Genomic DNA, 24,873 nt, shown 5'->3' with positions numbered 1-24,873 from the left:
GCTTCTTTTTGGATCATTAAAGTCCTATTTACGTTGTCCAATGTTTGTCTTCCTTCCTTCCACAAAACGACATGGATGTAGCCCTTTTAAGTCTTGTAGTAATCATGCTACTCATTTAGCTAACATTGTCATGAATACCTTAAAATTGTGATTTAAAACTGAGATGGAATGAGAGGATCCAGGGTCTGTCATGTCTTTTCCCTCCATTGGTACAACTACCGCTACTGGCTTAGCCAGGAGTGGGCTACATCTCCCCCATCACAATACTGTGCTAAATAGTTTCTCAGTATTTTGCCTTTTTTTCCTTTTCCAAAATTCTCCTGGGATTCCACTAGATCCTGGAGGCTTTCCAGTATTGTAAGTTTTTATGGGCACCCAGATTTCATCTTCTTGTATTTTAGCCATTAAAATTATATTTTATTACTCTCTAGTTTGCATAAGCTCAGTTTTTTTTTTGAGACAGCTTCTCATTTGTGATTTATTTACCTCCACATCTATGCCCTGCAAGTATAATGTGCTACAGAATTTGTCATTACTTTCCTTATTTCTCTTGGATTTACTACTGGCCTCCATGCACCATGATTTCTAATTTTGGTAATCATTCTCTCTGCTTTTGCTGCCTTATTCTTTGTGGTTGGATTTAGTTGTTTTAGAATTACTTAAAAAGGTTTGCTCCATGGCTTTAGTTCCATATTCACTCAAAGTTTAAGTAGTTGCTCAAAGACTGTTTTGATTCTTTACTTTGTTCTTCCACTGCTTCTACCTCTTCTAGTATTTTCTGGTGCTATAGCCTTTTAAGTTTTCGTATAGCCTTAGGGTATGTGCTTCACTTATCTGCCCACATTTTTCTGACTTTCTGCTTTACCAACATTGTTGTTTTGTTGGCATCACAGACCAAAGCAAGTTCTTGATCAGTAGATATCAAGTCTTCTAAGACTTCTTCTAGTTTATCGAGCCATTCTGCAAATGTTCTCCTTTTAACAGATGAGATGGGAAAGGCCAATGCTTCTCCAAGCAGACCTTCCATTCTTCCTTCAATGTGGATTGCAGAAGTACATGGTCTAATATTACTATTTTTATTTTCTGGTGTATTCGATTCTTGTTTTCTTTCTTTATATCAATTAACCCAAAAGTACACACACACACACGTGTATATATACATATACACACACACATTTATATATGTATATATATATATATATATATATATATATATATATATATATATATATGTGTGTGTGTGTGTGTATACATTTCTCCAAGTATCTTCCTTCTAAGGGGATATGAACTCTCCTTGGCCCTCAGTTTTCATTCTGACATATTATGGTCTCCTCCTGTTTTCATGATTCCTTGTTGGAAGACCATAATATTCCACATGATCGGTTTAACATTATCTGTTTTACTTGGGGGGTAGATATAATGAAGCCACAGTTATTTTTCCTCCTTTCCAGAATCCATTAATCTCCACATATCTTCTTAGTCTATCTTTTTTACCTTCCTTAGCCTTTGTTCCACTTGACTTCTTTATCAGTAAAAAGCACCCTCTTTTCCCTTCCCCTTCAAGTCCTGCATAGTATACGTCCATTCTGCCTTTTAACTACATTTTTCATATTGTCTTTTATTGAGGTGCACTTCCTGCAGTATTACAACTGCCATACTTTTTTCTGAGTATCTTAGTATAGTGTCTAATATCCTTCTGTATACTAAACCACGAACATTTCATACAAGTATGTTCATTCAATGCTTAACCTATTTTATTTCTAAACTTCTAAATCATTTACATTGTCTTAACACCAAGTATAAAATTTTTTCTACTCCCTTAGGTGAAAAAAAAGTTCCCCTCTTCAAACACTTTTGCTCATATTTACCAGGTTTCTTAGCATTACATTCCTATCACACAAACGCAAAGATTTATAATCTCCTCTCCTTTCTCCAACAAGATTAGTAAAACTGTATACAATATACTGTGCTCTCTGTAATCTTCCTTCATTTGATCTTACACTCACCTTAAACACCACAAAGGAAAGAAAAGAAAAATAAAAAAGCACCGAACGTGGTCTTTTCGATTTTTAGCAGTAGACGAACGTGGCCTTTTCTGTTTTTAGCAGTAGACATTCCTTATGTCTCCAGGCTAAAACTGCAAAGAATTTTAATAGTCTGTTTTCATCTTTATAAGGATTCTTTTATATATTCTTTTCTGAGATATTTTTATATTTTTAAATATCCTTCAATCTTATTACACAAAGGCACACTGAAATCATAAAATACATTGCATCAACGGACTTGGCGCTTTCATTTCCTAACCCGGAAACATCATCAGAGTCAACTTTTTCTTCCCACTTTGCCATTTAAATGGTATGACATCTGAAGAAGAGGATACTAAGGTAGAGTGAAACTACATACAAAGTTTATTTCAAGAAAGCGGTTACCCTGTGGATATTACAGAAAGTGTTAAGGAAGAAGTACTGAAAGGATGGAACAAGAAATATATACCATCATTAATGAATGGACAAAGCAATGGTTTAGAACTATTAGGAAACCATCAAAGTGAAAAGGAAAATGAGAAAAATGAGACAGGAGACATTTATATGGTGTTAACTTGTAATCAAGACACAAGGGGAATAAAGAACAGCATACATAAAAACTGGACCTTATTCTCAGCAATACCTAACAGTTTAAAGATTTTCTCCAAAAATTTGAAATTTGGGTACAGGAAAAATAGGAACTTGAAAGAAATTTTTGAAAAAGGACGGGATAATGGAAGTAAGAGTAAGGCAGATACGTATAAACGCAGCAGGTGTCCGCAATGTCCTTTTGTATATAACCAAGGGACTTCAGAATTAGAGTGTATTAATATGTCATTCTACCCAAAGGGATATTATAATTGTCAGTCGAAGGATATTATATATTTAGCAAAATGCACAACATATGATTCATATTATATAGGGAAGACAGAGCAGAGCTTGAAACAGAGGGTATATGAGCACATGTACGACATTAATAGAAAGAAGAAATTAATGCCCTTTTTAGACATACAGCATCATGTTTTCAAGTTGATTTTAAGTTTTGGGTCATTGAGTAGGTTAAAATAAATGAAAGAGGTGGGGATTGGGAAGCACAATTGGAATTAAGAGAGTTAATATGACAATTGCAGCTAGGCACTTGTAAGCCACCGGGACTCAATGACCATATTTCACTAGTACCAGTACTTAAAATTAGAGCAAACAGATATTAAACTAATAAATAAATACAACATAGGTATATAAACACTAAGTATGGAATTTTATTAAAGGTAGTTATTTTTTGAAATTTTTATTGTATGTATTCACTTTGTATGTGTGTATAACTTGACTCATATATATATATAATTACACACACATATATATATATATATATATATATATATATATATATATATTTTTTTTTTTACATATTTTTATATATTTTTACATTATTATATAAGGTGTTAACAAAATATATAAAATTAAATATGTAAAGTGCTTTTAAGTAAAGTTTATTTTTTTTTTAAAAGGAAGTTCAACTAATTTATGACCAATGATGTAGGTGTTGGATCTATTTAAATGACAAAGTGGGAAGAAAAAGTTGAGACTGATGATGTTTCCAGGTTAGTAAATGAAAGCGCCAAGTCTGTTGATGCAATGTATTTTATGATTTCAGTGCGCATTTGTGTAATAAAATTGAAGGATACTTAAAAGAGGTGGCCTTCAACTAGAGTTTTTGTACATATTCAGGTTTTCCACTTGTTTACTGGTTATATTTTTATACTTTCCTTGCTTTACACTGTGATTATATTACTATGCACTACAATATTAAGATATTTTCCATTTATTTGTGGTGATTTTATCTCAATTACCCTACGCTTTAGGCAGCATAGCCATTTCCCCTTTAAGAACCATGACCAGTCACATGCAACTGCTTATCTAATGAAGGTCAGACTTGTTTAGTATGTAGACTGCTCAGTTATCGTCTACCCTGCTCCAACTATCAGTTCTTTCTAATATAAGTTTGATATTCAGTCTTCTTCTCTTAATAGTTCTTAGCCTACCAGACCACCTCCTCTGACTGAAAGCTCCTCCCTGCCTGTACTGATGAATGTAGATGCAATCATTCAAGTATATGGACAAACAACACAATTTACTAACTCAAGCCTGTAATGGATTTACAACATCCTAGAAGATGTTTTGAAGAGAAAATTCTCAAAAAAAATTATATACATTCATAACATGACACAGCTAGAGAGTAAAAAAATACATTAAGTCTTCCTTTCTATTGCATATAGGTCACTCTCCTTCCCCCCAACACACACACACACACACACACACACACACACACACACACACACACACACACACACACACACACACAGTTCCTGCCTCTGTGCATTTTGCATTCTAGATTCTATGTCAGTGTATGGCATGGCATAAATTCACAGAAAAATTTTTACTTAAAAATTGATTTCTATTGCCTTTAAAAATAAATGATTTATAAGCACATGTTTGTTTGTGTCTTTCGGCTTTTCCCGGTTAGGGGTCGCCACAGTGGAACTCCCATCCGTTAATGATTGGCAGTAGATTTTTACGTACTGGCTTGCAGGGCCTAACGCACAACCTTCAACAAAGGAATGCCCATTCACGCATGTTGCCACACAGAAGACGCTCTGAGAATCGAACGGGCAACATCTAACTGTGAGGCGACAACGCTACCGCAGCGCCACATGTAAATATCCTAAATGCCCTTCCTGTCAGTTTATATGTTCAGTGTGAATACTTCCAGCTTTAAAGTCTATCCCTGAGATTCAATAACGCCTACACTAAGTGTACACCGTTCCAAGTGAAAAGACAACACAGACATAACTCATACCTTTTTCCTCCTAATTTTATTTCTCCTACTGATATTTTTGCAGCTTTAAATATTGATAGGGATTTATAAAGGTTACCACAACATGTAGACTGCATGTACACTTAGTGCAATCTTTCTGAGCGACTAGAGAACGCAAAAAATATGCGATAAAAGTGTTCTTGAATACATATTGTGTACACGTAGTGTAGGCTTTACTGAATCTGGGCCTATATGCTGTCTTCCTTGAGTGCTTCTATTTCATCTACATTAGCATGCCTGCTTTTTCTTTCTGTAAATTCCTTCAACTCTTTTTGCTGTATCCATCATTTTTTTTGAATACAGAAAATGGATCTATTTTACTTGATCACCTTCAGAAAATGTCAAATTTTACATGATCAAGACCATGTGATTAACATTTTAAAAAGTCTAAAATCAACAATATAGTTTGTTTGTGTCTTTCGGCTTTTCCAGGTTAGGGGTCGCCACAGCGGAACTCCGGTCCGCTAATGACTGGCAGTTGATTTTTACGTACCGGCTTGCCAGGCCTGACGCACAACCTTCAACGAAGGTACGCCCATTCACGCATGTCTCCACGCAGAAGGCGCTCTAGCTGAGAATCGAACCAGACAGCGTCTTACTGTGAGGCGACAACGCTACCACAGTACAATCAACAATATAGTACAAAAACAGCATTTCTGCAAAACAGCAAGCCCCTTTTGACCCCCCCCACCCTCCTTAATTATATATATCAACTCTGAGACAGCACTACAGTGGGGAAAAGGGCACATTCCGGGATCCCCACTGTACAGCCATCTCAGTATGATGCATTCTACTTTTTGAAATATCGAACACATGGCCCCAACCATCTGAAGTTCGAAATTTTCAAAAGTCGATCAAGAGAAGTAGACTCCAGGAAATAGCTTTATTGCTATTCTTTTGCTGGTGGACAGATTCAGCTGCTTAGCCCTGTTTTTTTTCCCCAAGTACTTCTTTTCTTTTATTTAAAAATCTTCCCAAGCTTATTTGAGGTCAGGGTGCATCTTGAGATCTGTTGGAGAAAAGACTCAGAATATAGCTGGATATAAAAGTTTAAACTGCAAGTTCATGTATTTGTACTTTTTAATTACTGGAACAAATGCATTTCTCTTACTCCATGTGTCTGTAGTAGATACCCTTTGTCTTAATATACTCTCATGTCTCCGCTCCACCTTTCTAAACAGTACCCTTCTTCCAGAGAATGGATAAAATTTCCACTTTTTGGACATAAGGTTGAAATTTTAACAGCATTGGACTTGGCCGTTTTCTTGACGCATTACAAGATTACACTGGACTCTGTGAGCTTCCCATATGATGTATTGGTCCATTCTTGGAAGTATATTTTCATAAAGTCTCCATAGTTTTTTTCTTCTGTTCATTCAGAAATAGCAATGAATCTTTTATTTTCTCTGCAGGATCTCTCTCTAAGTGCTACAGTAGGTTTTCCAGTATTTCTTCTTGATGTGCTTTATTATTTGGCATTTGTCTCTCATCTCTTTCTCCCTGAATAGCAGAACCTTAAGTTCACATAAGTGCACTGTCAGTCTTCAATCTCCTGCATTTTTCTGTTTGAGGCAATATGGTCTTAGGCAGCCACTAATTTTAAAGATCTCCGTATACATTTGGTCATTCTTTACTTCTTGCAAAACTGCACCAGTTTCTTTAACGTCTGTCATATTTTGCTGAGTTTCTCATCATGTGACCACATTTTCTACTGCTGACTTAATAACCATTCTTTTTTTCTCTTTTGAGGGCTTTTTCCTCAATACTGGATGATATATTTAGGGACATCTTGTCTATTTAATCGTTCAAGGAATTACGAGCTTTTCTTTCCCTTTTAGTGATAATCCTGGACTGCTATATTTAGCTGCCTACTCTCTTGCTACCATACCCGAAGTGATGAGTTCATACACAAGCAGCATAGCAGCAGCCTGCTGCAGCTGCCAACTAATCTACGATGCAACAGTTTCCTCCAAATGTCTTAGCTCTATAAACTAAAACATGACTCAGTCGTGTGAATGTGGCTGTTACAAAATAATATATACACACACACACATATATATATATATATATATATATATATATATATATATATATATATATATATATATATATATATATATCACACATATACACACACACACACACACACACACACATCTATGGGAGTCCTGCATTTGGTCTAACTTATATGTGGTCCATCGAGATCTGTTCAAATGACTGCATTTGGTCAATTAAACAGATGGTCAACAGGTGTGCAGGGGGTGTTTGTGCAAAGCTTCCCACACTGGGTGAGGTAGGGGGGCTTGCTCCCTGCAAAAACACAGTCTTTTGTTGACTTAGTGAACTCAGATGGGATGTGCAATCGACTGTTTCCAATCTGTTGTGATCAGTACTGTGTGTACTAGTTGCAAAAGAGTTGAGGTTTCATAGGGAACCAAAAAATATCATGAAAAACATGCTGCCACAACCAAACAAGACTGCTCTCTAGCGTCTTCCGAGTAGAAAAATGCTCCATTACAAATACGATAGGTCATTACAAATATGACTGGTCATGCAGATGCACCAAAGTCCAACATTCTTAACCCAAAGGAAGGTCAAAGTCTTAAATATGACAGAAAGCACTTTTACAGGACTGCATTATTCTTATCTCTAAACAACGATATATTTGTGAAATTCCTAATAAGAGACGATTCAAGCCAGAAAGTGTCACTGTTGCCTCGCTAAGACTATTCTTGAGAGGTACACTCATCCTGACTGTAACACTATATTACCAAACACTTCTACACGAATGAAGAATACTGTCGTACTTGATGCTGACAATTTATCAGATATGAACCTATGAAGCTATGGTTGCTAAACCTTCTATGACGGCATCAACTAGTGACTGTAAAGTAACTGGGACTGGCAGATTGATTAGAAAGATATCCAGATGGGACTGCTTTGTTACATGCTGTAATAACAAAGTTACATAGCTGCTATCTAATCACTGCAATTTCTTACTGTAGGTTACTTATGGCATTGCTGTTTCTATATGGCTGTATCAACTTCATATTACTGTATGTATCTTATGTGACACCCTTAATGTGCAAAGAATAGCATGGTGTAGACAGTTAAACTAAATGCTTTCACTTATACAAAGAATAATGTATAAGTAAGGGAGATATTATATAATGCAATGTATACTTAAATAATCTTATACAGCTAAGCACTTTGGACATCAAGTTACTATCATGATAGTAAAGCTACTGTCATGATAGTAAAGCATGTGACTGTCCATGGATTGGCTCCTCAATGTCTCCATCTTACCATCAAGCTGATAATATGTATGAAGTGAATTTAAGTCAATTAGATAAATCCAAGACAGATGTCAGGTGTCCAAGAAGGCACGGAGATGGCAGCATACATAAATGTTTGCCAAGCAGTGCGTAGTTCTGTAGCTAATAAGTGGCAAGCTCAGGGAAACATGAATCTATCCGGCCAGCACTACAGGCACTGCCTTGGCAGGTGCATATAAGACCACATCAGGTGGGGAAGAGATCAAAGCAAATATCTGCCAAATGGCCTAGGATAATGGGTCACCTCAGACATATTCATATTTAACCAGCTCGGATTTGTTAGAAGGTAGATCATGCCTGCTAAACATGGTTGACTTCTTCAAGAAAGTCGCCAAGGCCCTGAACAAGGGAAAGACAGTGGAAGCCACCAATCTTGACCTATCCAAGGCATTTGATACAATCCCCACTCAGGTATTATTGAAAAACTCTCTCAATTGGGAACTAACCCCAACATTACCAGATGGGTAGCAAACTGGCTCATCGACAGGACACATACTGTCAAAGTGGTGACTTCACCTCTAGCAAAACACCAGTCACCAGTGGCATACCACAGGATTCTCTGCTGGGCCCTTTACTGTTTGGAATTTATTTCTCAGACGTCCAGGCAAACTTGGATGGCCTGTAGCTGACCAAGTTTGCTGACAACTGCAAATTGATAGCAATCATCGAGTCCTCCAACAACGTTAATATACTGCAGACAAATGATTGGTGCCAAAGCTATGGATTAAAGCTGAATACAAAAAAATGCATTTTTATTTCCTTTGGGAAACAGACATCCCTGCTAATTACATTATAGACAGCACCCCCTAAGTGTAGACCTAGTGGTACCTGATCTGGGTACTCAGGTTGATAGCAACCCAAGCTTTGACCACCGTGTATCCACAGTGGTAAGGAAATCCTCCTATGCCGCACATCTTATAAGTAAAGGCATCACATCTAGATCGAAGGATGTTATAATTCCATTATACTTGGTACTCATCAGACTAATAAATGAGTACAAACCTCCCGTCTGCATGTGCCTCACCAGACACCAGTAACAACTGGAGAGACCACAGAGGTTTCTCACCAAGAAATTGCAGGGTATACAAAACAAGTCTTATGTGGAAAAACAAAGTCCTGTCATTGTATTCTGCCTCCTACAGGTTACTAAGGGGTGGCCAGTGCCTAGCTTACAGGACAGTCTCTGACCTAGGCCTGATGGAAATGCTACATATTCGTAAATCAAACTGCAGGAGGGTCACTCACTCCAGAGATCTTAACCTAGCCTCTAACATGAACAGGTCATGCTGGACAGAAAGATACATCTCCCAAAGTCTGCCTCTTCTCTAACAACCTTCCAATTCATGTGAAACAAAGCTCCTCCCTGACCCTCTTCAAACACAACCTAGATCAACAGATGGGTGACCGCGAATTCACTCCTCGGCTGGTGCCCATGTCCCTCCTGGACAGAGGAAGTCGGTGTTAACTACCATAGACCCTTACCCGTGCAAACTTCAGTCACCTAACCACCAACAACTGGGGCAAAGCGGGATAAATATGGCTAGGCTTGTAAAGGCTCTAGGGCCATTAGTCTAGTAACCTCCTATGAACCTATTTCTATGGCTACAGCCATTGACTGGTGAACTATGAGGTGAGAAAGGCATACAAAAGACTGTTTTGGTGACGAGGTCCAAAATATAGGAAAATGACACAAATACTGAAACAAATAAGTAAGCAAAATGTAACACCTGATCGAATCGAAGGCTGGAAGTGCAAATCACAGTGAAATTAATTATGCAAATGCTTTTACTGCTTCATATTATACTGCATAAAAAATATTACAGATTTTATTTCTAAATGTAATATAATAGGGCAGTGTAGAAGTTTGCCACTTCCTTGTATTGTGTGTGACTGATTGCACTTTGGCAAGCCCTGAAAGCTCATCAAAGTATTGTTAAAATAATTATTAAACTGAGTTTTGTTATATTGCTGTACTGTTACCAAAACATAGTTGTGCATGTTAAGATAAGGTAAAGAATTCCTGGATTTGAAGAATGATGCAAACTATCCCACTGCTGGTTGGCTGACTGACAAGACCTTAGGATGGCACATTGTAGACTTGGGTGATTACTACTAGACAACACTGAGTATAGTTTGTAAATTCCTGGCAATACCTGTACTCAGACATGGTGAGAACAAGCAAAATTCCACACAGTAAATAAAGGCCATAAATGAACTACAGACTATGGTGCTGTAAAGCTGAAATATTACCAGTAAAACACTAGGCTGTATGTCCAAAAATTTGGACAAGGTATGTAAGGCAGTCTTTTCCCTTGCCATCTTGGAAATAAAATTTTCATGTCCTTCAGATTTTATACTAGTATGCTCTGAGTGAGTTCTGCTTTCTCCATACTAAAATTGTCTTCTCTGTCACATCTGTGTGTCTATTCCCTGTGCTCTCTCCCTTCATGCCAAACACTGTGTGTTACATGCACGTCTTTGTTATTCAGTCTGCATTTGCAGCATGTGCTCCCTAACACTGGCAGTGCATGCAAAGGTGACACTCTCTAGGTAAATCACAACAAAACCATAAGACTCTGTCTGCTGTGCTGCTCTGCACAGTTGCAAACTGCGGTCTCCCTGTGGACAGCACAGCACACTGTGCTGCCCTGCCCTGGTGTGCTCTGTGGTTTCCCTACAGACAGCATTGCACACTATCCTGCTTGGTAAAGGTGCACTCTGTGGTCTCGCTGTGGATGGCACGTATTACTCTACAGCTCAGGATTAGTGCACGGTGCTGACATTGTGAAGAAAGCACAGTACACTGTGCTACTCAGCATAGTTGTAATCTCTGGTCTCCACGTGGAGATCATTCGACATTTTGCTGGCCAGCACTGGTGCAGTCTGTGGTTTCTCTGTGGTCAGCACTCCACACTGCTGCTTTGTACTAGTACATTCTGTGGTCTTCCTACAGAAGGCAATCCACACTTTGTTGCCCTCATGTGGTGTGGTACACACTGTGCTGCTGTTTATGGCCTCACAACTTTACTGTCATGCAATACTGTACTTGCTTCTTTTACTTGAATAACTGGTTGTTCTTCCCTTGCATGGTGTAGTGCGTAGTTTGCATTCTGTGACACCCCACTCTGCAAATGACACCCCAAGTTATGCTCTCTGTGCTCATCCCTCTCTTCGGGTGTTCTACTGTCTAACATTCTGTTCCTCCATGGTTCGCTGTGATTATCCTTCTTGCCTGCGGGCATCAATCTTTCTGCTTTGCTTTGTTTGTTGTTTGAGGTACTCATCTGTTGCTGCTCTTACTTATACCTTCTCTGTGTTATTTTTCCTCATAGCACTATGTGCTGTTCCTCTGCGCTATGCTTTATGCCTATTTATATAAAACAAACAGTGTTGCTCAGTGATTTCCACTTGCTCTCCAAACACTTTTTGGTTTGACTGTGTTCTCTTTCTAGGCATATTGCTTAACAGCAGCATGTCATTATGCTGTGTGTTATCATCAGTAAAGCACAGGAGTGTGGTATTAACACACAGCATAATAATACAGGTTTGTTACTGCAGCAAAGCAATGTAGTATTACCACTACAGCTATAAAGTTTTAGTACTTACTGTGGCAGTAACACCCCAGCACAGTGATACAGTTTTAGCACTGCAATACAGCAATGTGATGTAGAACTACAGCAAAGTGTAGTGCTATATACAGTTTTACTACCACAACACAGCAGTGTGGTATTAACACTAAAGCACAATGATAGTTTTAGCATTGCAAAACAGCAATGTGGTATTAGCACTTCAGCTGTACAGTTTTAGTACTGCAACACAGCAGTGTAGTGCTATTAACACAGCACAGTGACACAGGTTTAGTACAGTGCTGTGGAAGTAGAACTACAGCACAGTGATATAGTTTTACTACTGCAGCACAGCAGTGTTGTACAGCAATACAGTAAGGTGATACATGTTTAGGACTGGAGCAGAGCAGTGTAGTTTTAGCACTACAGCAGAGCAATCCAATTTTAGTACTTCTAGCACAGAGGTGCAGTATTAGGACTACAGCTCAGTGACATGGTTTAATACTAAAACAAAGCAATGCGGTATCTGCACTACAGCTGTAAAGTTTTAGGGATTAGCACCACAGCACAGCAATACAGTTTTAGTAGAGATGCACAGTAGTGTGGTATAAGCACTACAGTACAGTGATACAGTTTTGCTACTAAAATAAATCCATGGATATCTGCACTATAGCTCTACAGTTTTAGTAATTAGCACCACAGCACCATAATACTTTTTTAGTACAGCAGCACAGTGGCGTGGTATAAGCACTATAACATAGTGATATGGTTTTATTACTACAGTACAGAAGCATACCTCTCAATCTGGAAACATCAAAAATCTGGACAAGGCCCATGAAAAAGAGGTACAAAATCTGTACGCTGATTAAAGTAAAATCTGCATACATAATTACATAACCCCAATGGAATTGTGGGATACCAACTTTCAAATGCAAACTGCACAACAGAACCAAAATATAGCACCAGAGTCCCCCTGTAGCCATTCCAATGTCCCATTACCTGGCTATTTCACACCATTTACCATAAACACTAATGTGTGCATACTGCTTTACTTCTACAATGATTATTTGGATTTTATTTTTACATTTTATAGCACAATGCACAAACACTAATCGATATCAGCTAAACAAAGCAATACTGTCTCACAATGAAAATAGACTTGGCAAAGTTGGCATTACAACTTCTCTGCCCTTTAAACTCGCATTAATTGAAACAGCACTGAAACCCACACCACATCCAAAGAAAATGCATCTGGCCAGTGGTGGATAAAGATTACCTCTGGGCTGTTTTCAAATCATATGCCCTTGCACACAAAACAAGAAACATGCATGTGTTCTTTGATACTCCTTCCTGACTTTATTAAATTATATTCTTTGTATAATACAGCACACTTGTTAGACTTAAGGAGAGTGCATTTTAAATTTGTTTAAACATTTTTCCAGTAGGCAATGAAACAAAATGCATGAACCAATAATGACAAAACTGCCCTATTCAGAACATTTCCCTCATAAAAGTCTACTCATACACACACAATCACACACAATTTACATCTCATAAAAACAATGCTACTGAGATACAGTTTTAGTACTGCAGCACAGCTGTGCAGTACTAGTAACACAGCACAGTGATACAGTTTTAGTATACCAGTACAGCAGCGTGGAATTAAAACTACATCACAATGATATAGTTTTAATACTGCAGCACAGCAGTGTTGTACAGCACTACAGCAAGGTGACGCATTTTAGGACTGGAGCAGAGCAGTGTAGTATTAGCACTACAGCACAGCAATCCAAGTTTAGTACTTTTTGTACAGAGGTGCAATATTAACACTATAGCACAGTGATACAGTTTTAGTACTAAAACAAAGCAATGTGGGATTTGCACTATAGCTGTACAGTTTTAGTAATTAGCACCACAGCTCAGTAATACAGTTTTAGTACTTCTAGCACAGAGGTGCAATATTAGCACTTTAGCAGAGTGATACAGTTTTAGTACTAAAAAAAAGCAATGCAGCATTTGCACTATAGCAGTAAAGTTTTAGTAATTACCACCTCAGCACAGTAATACCTTTTAGTACAGAGCACAGTAGTGCGGTACAAGCACTACGGCACAGTGATACACTCATTACTGTAGTACATAAGTAAGTTCTTAGCACTGCAGCACAGTGATATGATTTTAGTACTGGAGCTCAACAGTGTAGTAGTAGCACTATATCATAATGATACAGTTTTAGTACTGCACCACAGCAGAACTATGATGGCACTGTCACACAGTGATGCAGTGTTAGTACTACTGCACAGCACTGTAATATTTACTATGCAAAGCAGTAGTGTGGTGTTAGTTCAGCATAACAATATGATGTCATCAGTGTAACACAAACCTTCCCTTTATCAGTAATGAGTAAGGGATATATGTCCATTAAGTTTCCATGCAATTCTTCATCCTTCTCTTGTTAGCTTTATAGTACGAAGACAGACTACCAGGATGGTGGTGGTGACAGCCATAATATGCAGCATTATGCAGCATTCAGCAGGTGTACTCCATCCTTGTTTTTTGGGATTTCTCCTTGGCATATGACATCAGAACCAAACCTTGATCGAGTGCTTTTGAACTTACTGTGTTCTGACACCCATAGTACTTGAATGGTTTGTTTCTTACTTTTGGGCAACACTTACAGGGTGAATTTTTTTAATCAATTCCTCCAGTAGCCACCTGCTCACATCTGGAGTTCATCAGGGCTGCATTTTGGTACCTTTGTTGTTTGCCATACATGTGTCACTGCTATGAGAGGTCCCGGTCCTGGTCTTCGGACAACAGTCTATATTACCTTTAAGAGAACTGAAAGGGAACACCTGATGGAAAATGAGAATGAGGCTACTGACAATGGAGGAAGTGAAGCAACTGGGGCTTCAGCAGTCGCTTTCCTGCAAACTAACACAGTCAATGCTTTTCCTGTGGGTGAATTAAGTAACACTGATGGTCCGAGTAATTCCACGGAACTTGGAGCAAGGCCCAAAGTTTTTTAAGTTCAGAAAAGGAAGGGAAGGCACCGAGGACCAGAATGACCAGAAAAAAGGAAAGGATTCCTTCCGATTCATCCACAGACAATTAGCTGAGTGTAAGACGTAGAAAAATAATGTTAGAAATTTGACTAAACTTGACCTCACTTCTGAGCATTATAAAGTGTTGAATTTGGGTTTAAATTTTGTTCCAACTAGTAGAGCTGATATTTCCAGCACTATTCTAGAATTGAAAATAATACACAAGACAGTTGAACTTAAATTACATTCTGAAAGATGTTGAAAAGAATGAAAGTAAATATGTTAAACCATCCTGCTTCATCCCACCTTTGGTACAGACTTGTTTGAGAATACTTGTGAAAAACAAATTAGAAGTTTGTTAGACAACAATAAAACCAGGTGTAAATATTACAACTTAACTAAGAGTGACAAATCTGCTCTGAATGAAATGAAGTCCAACAGTATGGCTAGAATTATGAAAAGTGACAAAGGTGGTGCTTTGGTTGTGATGGATCAAGATAAGTATATTCATATTATTGAAGTTATGTTAAGGAATACCTTAGAATACCAGGCAGCCAATGCAAGTGATGTATTAACATGTTATCGGAGAATTTGTGGTAATTTAGATAAAATTTCTTTTTGCAACACTGAGAATCCCAAGTTAGGGATTTTGTTTGGAATATCAAAGGTCGAAAAAGACCTCACCCACCCTCTATTCAGGCCCATTGTTTCAGCGTCTAATTACATCCCAGAAGGAATTTCCCTTATGGTCGATTCTTTTTTAAACCCATTAGTCAGTAAAATGAGTTATTTTTTTACAGGACTCTCGGGATTTTTTGGAACAGTTCAGGAAATTTAATGACACTTTTTCATTTGACCCACAAAAACATATTTTGTTCACCATTGATGTGATATCCCTTTTTACGTGTATTCCACATGAAACAGGAGAAGAATATGTTAGAAAATATGTTGGGAGATTTTCCAACTTCTCTAATGACAAGTGCAACTTTTGCTGTGATCTGACGTATGCTCTGTTGAAAAATAATTTTTTTCATGTTTAATAATAAAGTGTATAAACAGAACATGGGGGTGCTATGGGGTCTCCAGCCACTCCTTCATTTGCAAATATTGTTGTTGGATGGTGGGCACATACATTTTTGGAGCCTACCATGGGCAGATATAATGTCTTGTTTTTTAAAAGACTTGTTGATGACTTGTTTTTCATCTTAGAACATGACCCCAACCAGGTGAAAGAGTTTATAGACTGTTTAAATTCTGGTTCTGGATTCCTAAAATGTACTTTAGGTGATATGGGTATAAAAGTTAACTTTCTGGATGTCACTTTAGAGTGGGTAAAGGTACTGAAGAGATTTGTAAGCAGGACTCACTGTAAAAACATTTACTAACCGTTATCTACACTATAAAAGTTTTCATCCTCATTTTATGAAAGACAACATACCCAAGGGCCAATACATTAGGGTAAGTCGAATGACTAATGAAGACACTGATTTTATTAATGAAATAGAGATTTTATTTGTTCACTTTTTCTGGAAAGAGGTTACCATGAAGACAAATTAAGAAGTACAGCTAAGTATGTCGTGGGCAATCAAATGACACTCTACCAACCTATATTACAAGTTCCTTACAGTGGCTCAAAAGTTTCAACAAGTCCATCAAAGAAATATTTTGCAATCTGAACTTGACTTTGGACAGTGGATTGATAAGAGGCATTATACAGGACAACTGGAAAATTTTAGAGGGTAATCAGGACCTTTTTGAGATGGCTGGCCCCCACCTCCATTTTGTGTATAAAAACCAGTGTAATTTAAAATTATTTGGCAGGGTGAAACAAAATGGAGAAAAGGACTATTTTACACACAAACAAACCATTTGGCAAGTACAAATGTGAAAGCTGTACCGTTTTTGTAGGTACATATTAGAGGGACCTTTTGTAAACTTGCCACATTTGTCACACACTATTCCAGTGTCTGGTTATTTTAACTGCAAAACTAAAGGTGTGATGTACGTTGGGTTATGTTGTCATTGTATTGCATTTTATATCGGGATGACTACCAGAGTTCTCTGTGCCAGGATTAAAGGGCACTACTATAGCATAAAAAAGAAGGATAGTAGAAACGCGTTTTTTAAACACACTTTGAAGTGTCCCAACTATAATAAGTTCCTTTTATTAGTTCTGTAACAGGGAACACATCATACAAAGGGTGGGGATTTTAAGACAGAGTTGGAACAAAAAGCACTGTGGCAGATCAGGTTAAACTCTGACAAAGTACCAGGGTTGAATGATGTAGTCAAGTGTTTCTTAAAGAACCGCAGGGTTCACTTGAATAAATACATTTTAACAGACGTATATGTCTTCAATAGCCGAGTTTGTGATGTCACTTAATTGTGGGATGAAGACGTACCTTCTATTGGCTTACAGATATTTTTAAACTGAATGTTTTTTTTGCAGTTCAATGTATCGTTTTCTGATGAAATTTAATGACGAAAGAGGAAAATAAATTTACACTAAAATTTGTGCCTCTTGTTCCCAGTCTAAGTTCCAGTTCTTGTGGCTTGTTGTGAAATTCTAGAAGTTTCAGTCTGTTTTTGTGAATTATTAGTTTTACATTTTAGCAGAATGGGGTGTTAGTACTGCACCACAGCGAAGCTCCAGCCGCATTGCAGTTTAGCAGCAATGTTAGTACCATAGTTTAGCAGAGAGGTGTTAATACTACCCTGCAGACTGTATTTAATGGAAGGGAGCAGCCCACAACAATGCTTATTTTTTTGTGCGTTTATTTCACTGTATTGAAATATTTGAGTGATAACTTCTATCATAGGTTGCTAAGGTATAATTTCTTTCCATCTGTAGTATTTTCAGAAACTACATATTGGATGTAATGCAATTACATGTTGCCGAGTTACAGTTTAACGAACATTGACTTAATCTGTGTACAGGACTCATATATATTTGCTTAGAAGTGCTCATTTCCATGCTGACAGATTTAGCTTCTGTAAGTTGTGTGTCATCTATTATTACATTGTTCTATTTATTAGTTATTGCAGACAATTAGAGCCATAAGCTAGCAGTAAGCTGCTTCTTGTAGTACAGGGTTTGATTCCCTTAGTCTCCATTTGCCTATTGTAGGACTCTAAGCAGGTCACTTAAACACACAGCAATCCTTGACTGAGTATGAACAAACGCCTATGTGGATTCGTATTCTAACCTGGTTAACAAATAAATAGATACATAATGTTTTGATATTCTGCCCCTGCTGCTTACTAATCCCAGTCATTTTTACCAGTCTTTTGCTTTTGTTTGTGATTTCTGCTTTTTCTTCTTCCCTAGGTCCAATATCCAGGTAGGCCTTCTCCTAACAAAAGTCTATTTGTGAAACGGCAGCTTTGATATCACTACTGCCACTGTTTGGATTTTCTTGCACTTAACCTGTGAAAGTTCTCCCTTGCAAGTAATTCTGGGTAATGACACCTGCTGTAATAATAACAATACTCCATGGATGTGACTTAACCCTCCACGGTCAATAGGTGTGGTATACATGTATCATAAATCCAAACTCTGAGTGTACCCTGGGGAAGAGCTTCCCCACAAATCCTCACATGTGGACTCTCTGCCCCCTTACAGCCTTCATTTTTTATAATATAATATAATAATAATATAATAAAGCCCAAAGTCGTTGCAGATCAATTTCCATGGTGGTATGCGGCACACTATGAGATATGGCAAACCCAGAGTGACTTTACAACTGCTGCCATAAATGGAGTTTGATCTCTGCCATATGCTGTCAGCAGTCAGTACTCCAGGAATACCTATTTTTGCTGTACCTTTTCTTCTTTACTGCAGTGTGGATCATTGTGGCAGCTGACTGCCTAATGTGTGAAATGCACGGCTATAATTCAGTCACACCTTTTAGCCAAACTGCTGCTGCGAGAAGTTCTTACTGACTCTAATAATTGCTCCCAGATCTTCTGACTGGCCATTGGTGTCATCCAGCCAGCCAACTCTCAAGTTCCTCCTTTCTTCATCAGTACCACTAGTGAGATGTAAATAGTTTTTATAGGAACATGGAAGCCAGGCTAACACTCTGACCAGACTGCGAATGTTCTACTGCACATCATGAGAAGGGATACCTTACAGGAATGCATAACCACTGGCAGTCTTAACTATCTGAGACTACTACTTGATATACATAGCTTTATGGCTCAAAATAAGTTGCTTGGAAAATGTAAGACAAATCTTGCTAGAAACATGTACTTGCTATGCGAGTTAAGAAGTTTGTAAACTTTTTAAGTGCTTCAACTACTTAGCTAAGACCTCCCTGATAATTAAATTAAATATCACAACACACTAATTTGGTTATATATAAATACTTAAGAGAACTACCAATTACTTAAAAATACTTTCTTTCTTTACTTAAGTAAAATGATTTTACCATCCACACAGGCAGGTTTTGCTTGCGTTGTGCCAGCTATCTGTCCCCTCCGACAGGCACATCTTGCTGTCTGTCTGGCAATCATTCTTCGTGGCTGACTGTTGTCCATATCTAGTGTGACAATTTCACAGGTGTCCACAGCCAGGTGACCTGAAAAGCCATAGGAGAGTTAGCGTTCTTTCATCAGCTACTTTGGATCATCTTGTATGTGCACAGCATGCAAGTGAGACTTAGCACGTTCCAAAGAATGATGATACCCCAACACAGGACAGTAGGCAGGATATCTGGAAACTCACATCCACATCCTGCTCCTGCTAAACTACTCATATAACCAATGTGTTTTTCGTGTAACCTTGGTAAGAAACAGGCACCAGAGCTCTATTTATGGCTTATTTTACTACAGACTTTATAAGAAGATAATCTCTCTAGTGATTTGCCCCTATTTGCAAATCCTGGGTTGATGATTGCCACCAACAGATGCACGTGAAACACCACAAGTTGGCTTTTGTTATCATCCTCACACATAGGTATCAATGTCCGTATGAGGTTCAACCCCCGTATGCAAGTTGCACATATAATAAGACATATGCATTAGAGAGTTTGATACAAGCACCACAGCTATAAAAGAATAAGTGGCTTAAGGCCAGGTGGCCTTATACCTTGAAAAAAATGCTGCAACTTCATACACCAGGCACTCTGGAACAGTTGTGTACATTTTGCAGGCAGCCCAATTATCCACATCAAATACGGACTATCTGAACTGTTAAACTCTTTAATCTAAGTTTCTTCACAGGTTACATCCCCAGAGTCTGGAAAACAGTTATTACATTGCTGTTACACAATGGTGACCCACTCCAGGGATCCTGGTAACTACAGACCCATTAGTTTCAGCAGCCTGATTTAAAGCTATAGAATGTGTTCTCAGGCCTCATTAATCTGGGCATTCATAATCTCTTACCTCTGGACCAACAAATTCAGCTTTGTCGAAGGTAGGTCCTGCCTCTTTAACCTCATTAATTTATTTGAAAAAGTTGCTGAAGCAGAGGATAGCAGTTATGAAATACATACTCCATATCTGCACCTGGCCTAAGCCTTTGAGCTTATTCCCTGGCATCATTGGCAGACTTATAGATTTTAATAAAAATCTATATGCTGGGCTGTGGGAAGCTGGTTGCTTGACAAATTCCAAGTGGTTAGAGTTGCATGTGCCACTTCTAAAAGAAAAAAAAAAAAACAACTGCCAGTGGTATACTACATGCTCAGTGTTGGCCCGTCTCCTTTTTGACCCTAGGCTCAGTGTTGGTTCCTCTCCTATTTGACATCTATTTCTCAGATCTTCAGGCCAACACTCCTGGCCTATGGTTATCTAAGTCTGCAGATAACTGTAATGATTTCAAAGCAATGAAAGCACTCTATTCCTGAGTTTAGTGCACATCATATCTTCAAACCCACTGTGAATTGTGAGAGAGTATCAGCATTAGTCAAGGACACCATCACCTCAGGAATAATTCTTCTGGACACCAAATTTGAACTTCTAGATGCCAAACCAGCCTAAGCAATACTAATTAACATGTCAAAGGGGTCTACTTCAGAAGACGGACAAACCAAAAGATTGAATCAAGAAAAGACTGAATATTCAAAATACTAAACACATTTTTAATGCAGTGGGCAAGCCCCCTGCACCACTCAAGTGGGGTGCTGCAACCCTCACACCCCCTGCTAACTATATATACGAATCCCAAGATCTCACAACAGTGGAGAACAGACAAATTCCATCAATCAATATTTTGAATTTTCAGTCTTTTGGGATAAACTCTTTTTGTTTTTTCAGTCTTCTGAAGTAGACCCCTTCATAGATACCTATAGAACACTCTATATGTTCCCTTCTGAACAGGAGAGCTATCCTGACGCCTTAGCAGAAATCCCCATTAAACATGCCACCTTTCTACTGGGACACATATAAGGGTCCTAGTACCCTTAATCTTTTCCTCAGAAATCTGGCAACTTATCACACACTTCCATACATATCATCTTCACTTGTTAATCACACCAAAAATTAGTAATCCTTTCCTTGACAAAAATGGTACTTTCTCTACAAAGGGATAAAGAAAATCTTTTTAAATTGCTGTGTGAATAATATGAGAGATGAAAGCACTAAATAAGGTTAATGTGGGCCTGTACCTACTGTGTGTTGCCCATTTATGATTTCTTTACAATTGCATTTTGGGATATGCCAAAATTTAAACCCTTTTGTTTTTTGCCTCCACTGCCTGCCAGCCATCAGACACTTGATTGGACTATCACAATCTATTTGTTCTCTCACCAGGCAAGACCCAACTAAGAGGAGTTGCCATAACCATGCCATTAGGGTGTTTTGAAGTTTTTTTTTCTCCCCAGCCCTAAGAATATATGTGCTCATCAAGGTGCCAGGCAGGGGACAGGCAACAGGCTGATGGCAAAGGTGTCCCATCACTTGTGCAAGGCATTGCTTCCAAGCAGCCATGTCCTTCTTCCTGCAGCATGACAGGTGGTCTCTTCTGTCCCTGCCAGGGAGATCACACCATCCTATGTGCCTCTGAAAGCACACAAACCTCACCATACCCTCCCTCCCAAGGAGAAGACTGGGCTAGCCTCTCACCTTTTCCTTGTATGGCTCCTCCAGCACCAAGGCTGCTAATCAAACCCCAGACACCTGAGTAGCAGTCTGAGCCCCATCCCCCTATGCCCTGAGGCTAGGCAAACCTTCAGTAACTTAACGACCTAACAAATTCTGCTGTAATCCTCTTCTGACAGATCCCACTGCTAAAGCTGCTGCCTATGCCTCTGACACCATCACTTAAATAGTAGTACTAATAAAACAGCCTCTCTGTGCCAAATATAGTGAGACATTTAAAAACAAACTCCCAATGGTGGAATAACTGCATAAAAATTATATAAATAGACAAAGAAATTACTTAATATTTATAAGAAGTCTCATTCTACCTACCATAAGAGCAAAGTGTTTAAGACAAACATTAGAAAGCTTAAAGCTGAAATGAGCTTAATGTTCTCAATGAAATCAAAAATAACCACAAATCTTTCTTAACCACATTAATTGTGTCAGGAGGTTACTTAAAAACTAACATTAAACAATGTTCAAAGTTAGTCCACAATGATGGTGGAAATGGCTAATCCCCTAGCCAAGAAATTTAGAGCAAATTTGCTCCACACACATGTATGGCTATTTTACACATTCCACTCTCTCAACCATCCTTTAATTACTATGAAAGATGTTCTCTAAGGCCTTTCAAAAGTTAGGAACATCTAATTCATGAGACCTGCCAACATACCATGCTGCCTAATTATCAGTACCGAGTATGGCCTAATTAACCTACATAAATCCACCAGTGTTTACGTTTCCAAAGTCTAGAAAACAGACACTGTAATGCCATTGGACAACAGTGGCCCAACCATGAACCCTCATAGCTATAAATGCATCACTAGCCTCATATCGAATACATTATCACTAACCTCATTAATCTGGAAAATGAAAATCTCTTAATCCTAGACCCACATCAATTTGGCTTAATCAATGGCAGGTCCTGCCTCTTTTTCTTTAATTTCTTTGAAAATGTCACTGGAGCCATAACTAGCAGTTATGCAGTACTTACACCATATCTGGACCTGTGCAAGGTCTCAAACATAATTCTCCATGTAGGTATTATTGACAGACTTGTATATCTCAATAAGAACCATTAGGTCATGCACTGGATGCCTAATAAGTTGTCTGAGAGAAACCATGTGGTTCGAGTCACAGGTTTTACATCTGAGAGAAAAAATTTACCAGTGATATTCCACATGGCTCATTGTTGGGCCCTCTCAGTACTTCTCAGAGATTCAAGCCTAAACTTCTGGCCAATGGTCATCTAAGTTGCCATATTACTATAAATTAGGAGTTGTTATTCGATCTTCCACTATCTCACAATTGTTCCAAAACTGTTTAGACTATGTTACAAATGGTGCAAGGACAATGGTCTCAAATTAAATATGAAAAATGTAGTATTGTTAATTTTGGTAAACAAAACATTTCCACATCATTCCATAAAACTGACAAACCCCTTCAATCAGCCACTGTTGTAAGGGATCCTGGTATAGTTGATACTGCCCTATCATTTGACCATCAATCATGTCTCTGTTCTATTTGGCTCCTCTACTTTACAAATGGATTATCCTCTATAGCCAATGAGGTCTTACTCATATCTCTTCACACTATTATGGAATTCAATGCCCCTTTTGGAATGCATTTGCCTAAATATATCACTCGAGACCTCAGAGATGCTTAACTAAAAAGATTAGTGGCCTCAGGCCCTTAGTTATCCAGAGAGACCGGCAGCCCTTGCTCTACAATCTGTCTGTTACAGACTCCATTGTGGGGATCTGTGTCTATCCGTTATAGTCATGAAAGATATAACCCTCCTTTACATCCTATTTCTTTGCAGGACAAATGGTTCCTCCACTACCCCATTAAAAGAACCAAACCTTCCATCAAGATAAATAAGACACAGTGCCATGAAAGACACATATCCCGACGCGTCTTCCACCTCTGGAACAAATATCCACTACATGTTTGGATAACTGCATGGGCAGCCTCAGAGTCTCCTCCAGTCTAGCTTGTGTTGCCCTCTTTAAGGCTGGAGGAAATTTCTGAATATGTTTTTTTGGCTAAAGTTATACTGGTCTATTGACTGATTGCCTAGTACTTGCCCATGAACCTAGGTTATTCTTTCCTCCATTGACTCATAACTGCTACAACATGGGTTAGGCTATGTTAGTAACAAGTACAAGGACAACATTCTCAAACTAAACGTGAAAAAATGTAGTATACTCGTTTTGGTAAACAAAACTTTTCCACATCAAATTATACAGGCAACACACCCCTCCAATCAGACACTGCCATAGGGGATTTAGGCATTCACGTTGATAATTCCCTATCTTGTGACCATCATTTCTCTGTAGTAATTTGGAAATCCTTCTATCTGGTTTACCTAATTTGCATAGGCATCTCCTCTAAATCAAAAGAGGTCTTTACTCCCCTTTACACAGCTGTTATCAGACCCATTACTGAGTATAATGGTCCTTTTGGCAAGTATTTGTCAAAACGTATCACTGAGCTTGAAAGACTCAAAGATTTCTAACTAAAAACATTAGTGGTTACAAAACCCTCACTCATCCGGACAACCTGGCAACCCTCTCACTGTACTCAGTCACTTAGACTCCTTAGTATGATCTGTGTCTAGAGTTTTGAGCTATTCAGGCACTATTAGAGAAGCTAAAAATTTCTTCTGAAAATATAGCTGGGAAGTGGGATAAAATTAGAGTTTAAAAATAGGGTGGAAATAAAAAAGGGAGATATGGTTTAGAAGTAAGAATTAGCTGTAATACCTTAAAAGGGTAAAGATCTATCGGATCCAGCTTCATACAGGTCCATTTCAATATTAAATCATGATTATAAAGTGTTTATGTCTATAATTGGTAAAAGAATGGCAAAAGCGATGCTACAAATTAATAGATATGGATCAATGTGGTTTTGTGGAGGGGAGGGAAACATCTGACAACATTAACA

At 38.2% G+C, this 24,873-nt stretch overlaps 1 protein-coding gene across 4 annotated transcripts in view; it reads right to left on the bottom strand.

Annotated features, from left to right (window-relative positions):
- The window catches only part of LOC122806263 (chemokine-like protein TAFA-5), a 576,893-nt gene that overhangs the window by 457,688 nt on the left and 94,332 nt on the right, over window positions 1-24,873 (bottom strand). For all 4 annotated transcript variants that reach the window (XM_044076530.1, XM_044076532.1, XR_006365497.1 and 1 more), the window contains exon 2: window positions 19,272-19,421. In XM_044076530.1, coding sequence (XP_043932465.1) covers window positions 19,272-19,421 — 150 coding nt within the window. The remainder of the gene's footprint in view (window positions 1-19,271; window positions 19,422-24,873) is intronic.

The sequence above is a fragment of the Protopterus annectens genome, chromosome 7.part0 (assembly GCF_019279795.1).
Source record: "Protopterus annectens isolate FY-2018-M chromosome 7.part0, PAN1.0, whole genome shotgun sequence".
In the NCBI taxonomy this organism is placed as follows: domain Eukaryota; kingdom Metazoa; phylum Chordata; order Ceratodontiformes; family Protopteridae; genus Protopterus; species Protopterus annectens.
This window is presented reverse-complemented; position numbering and strand designations above follow the sequence as displayed.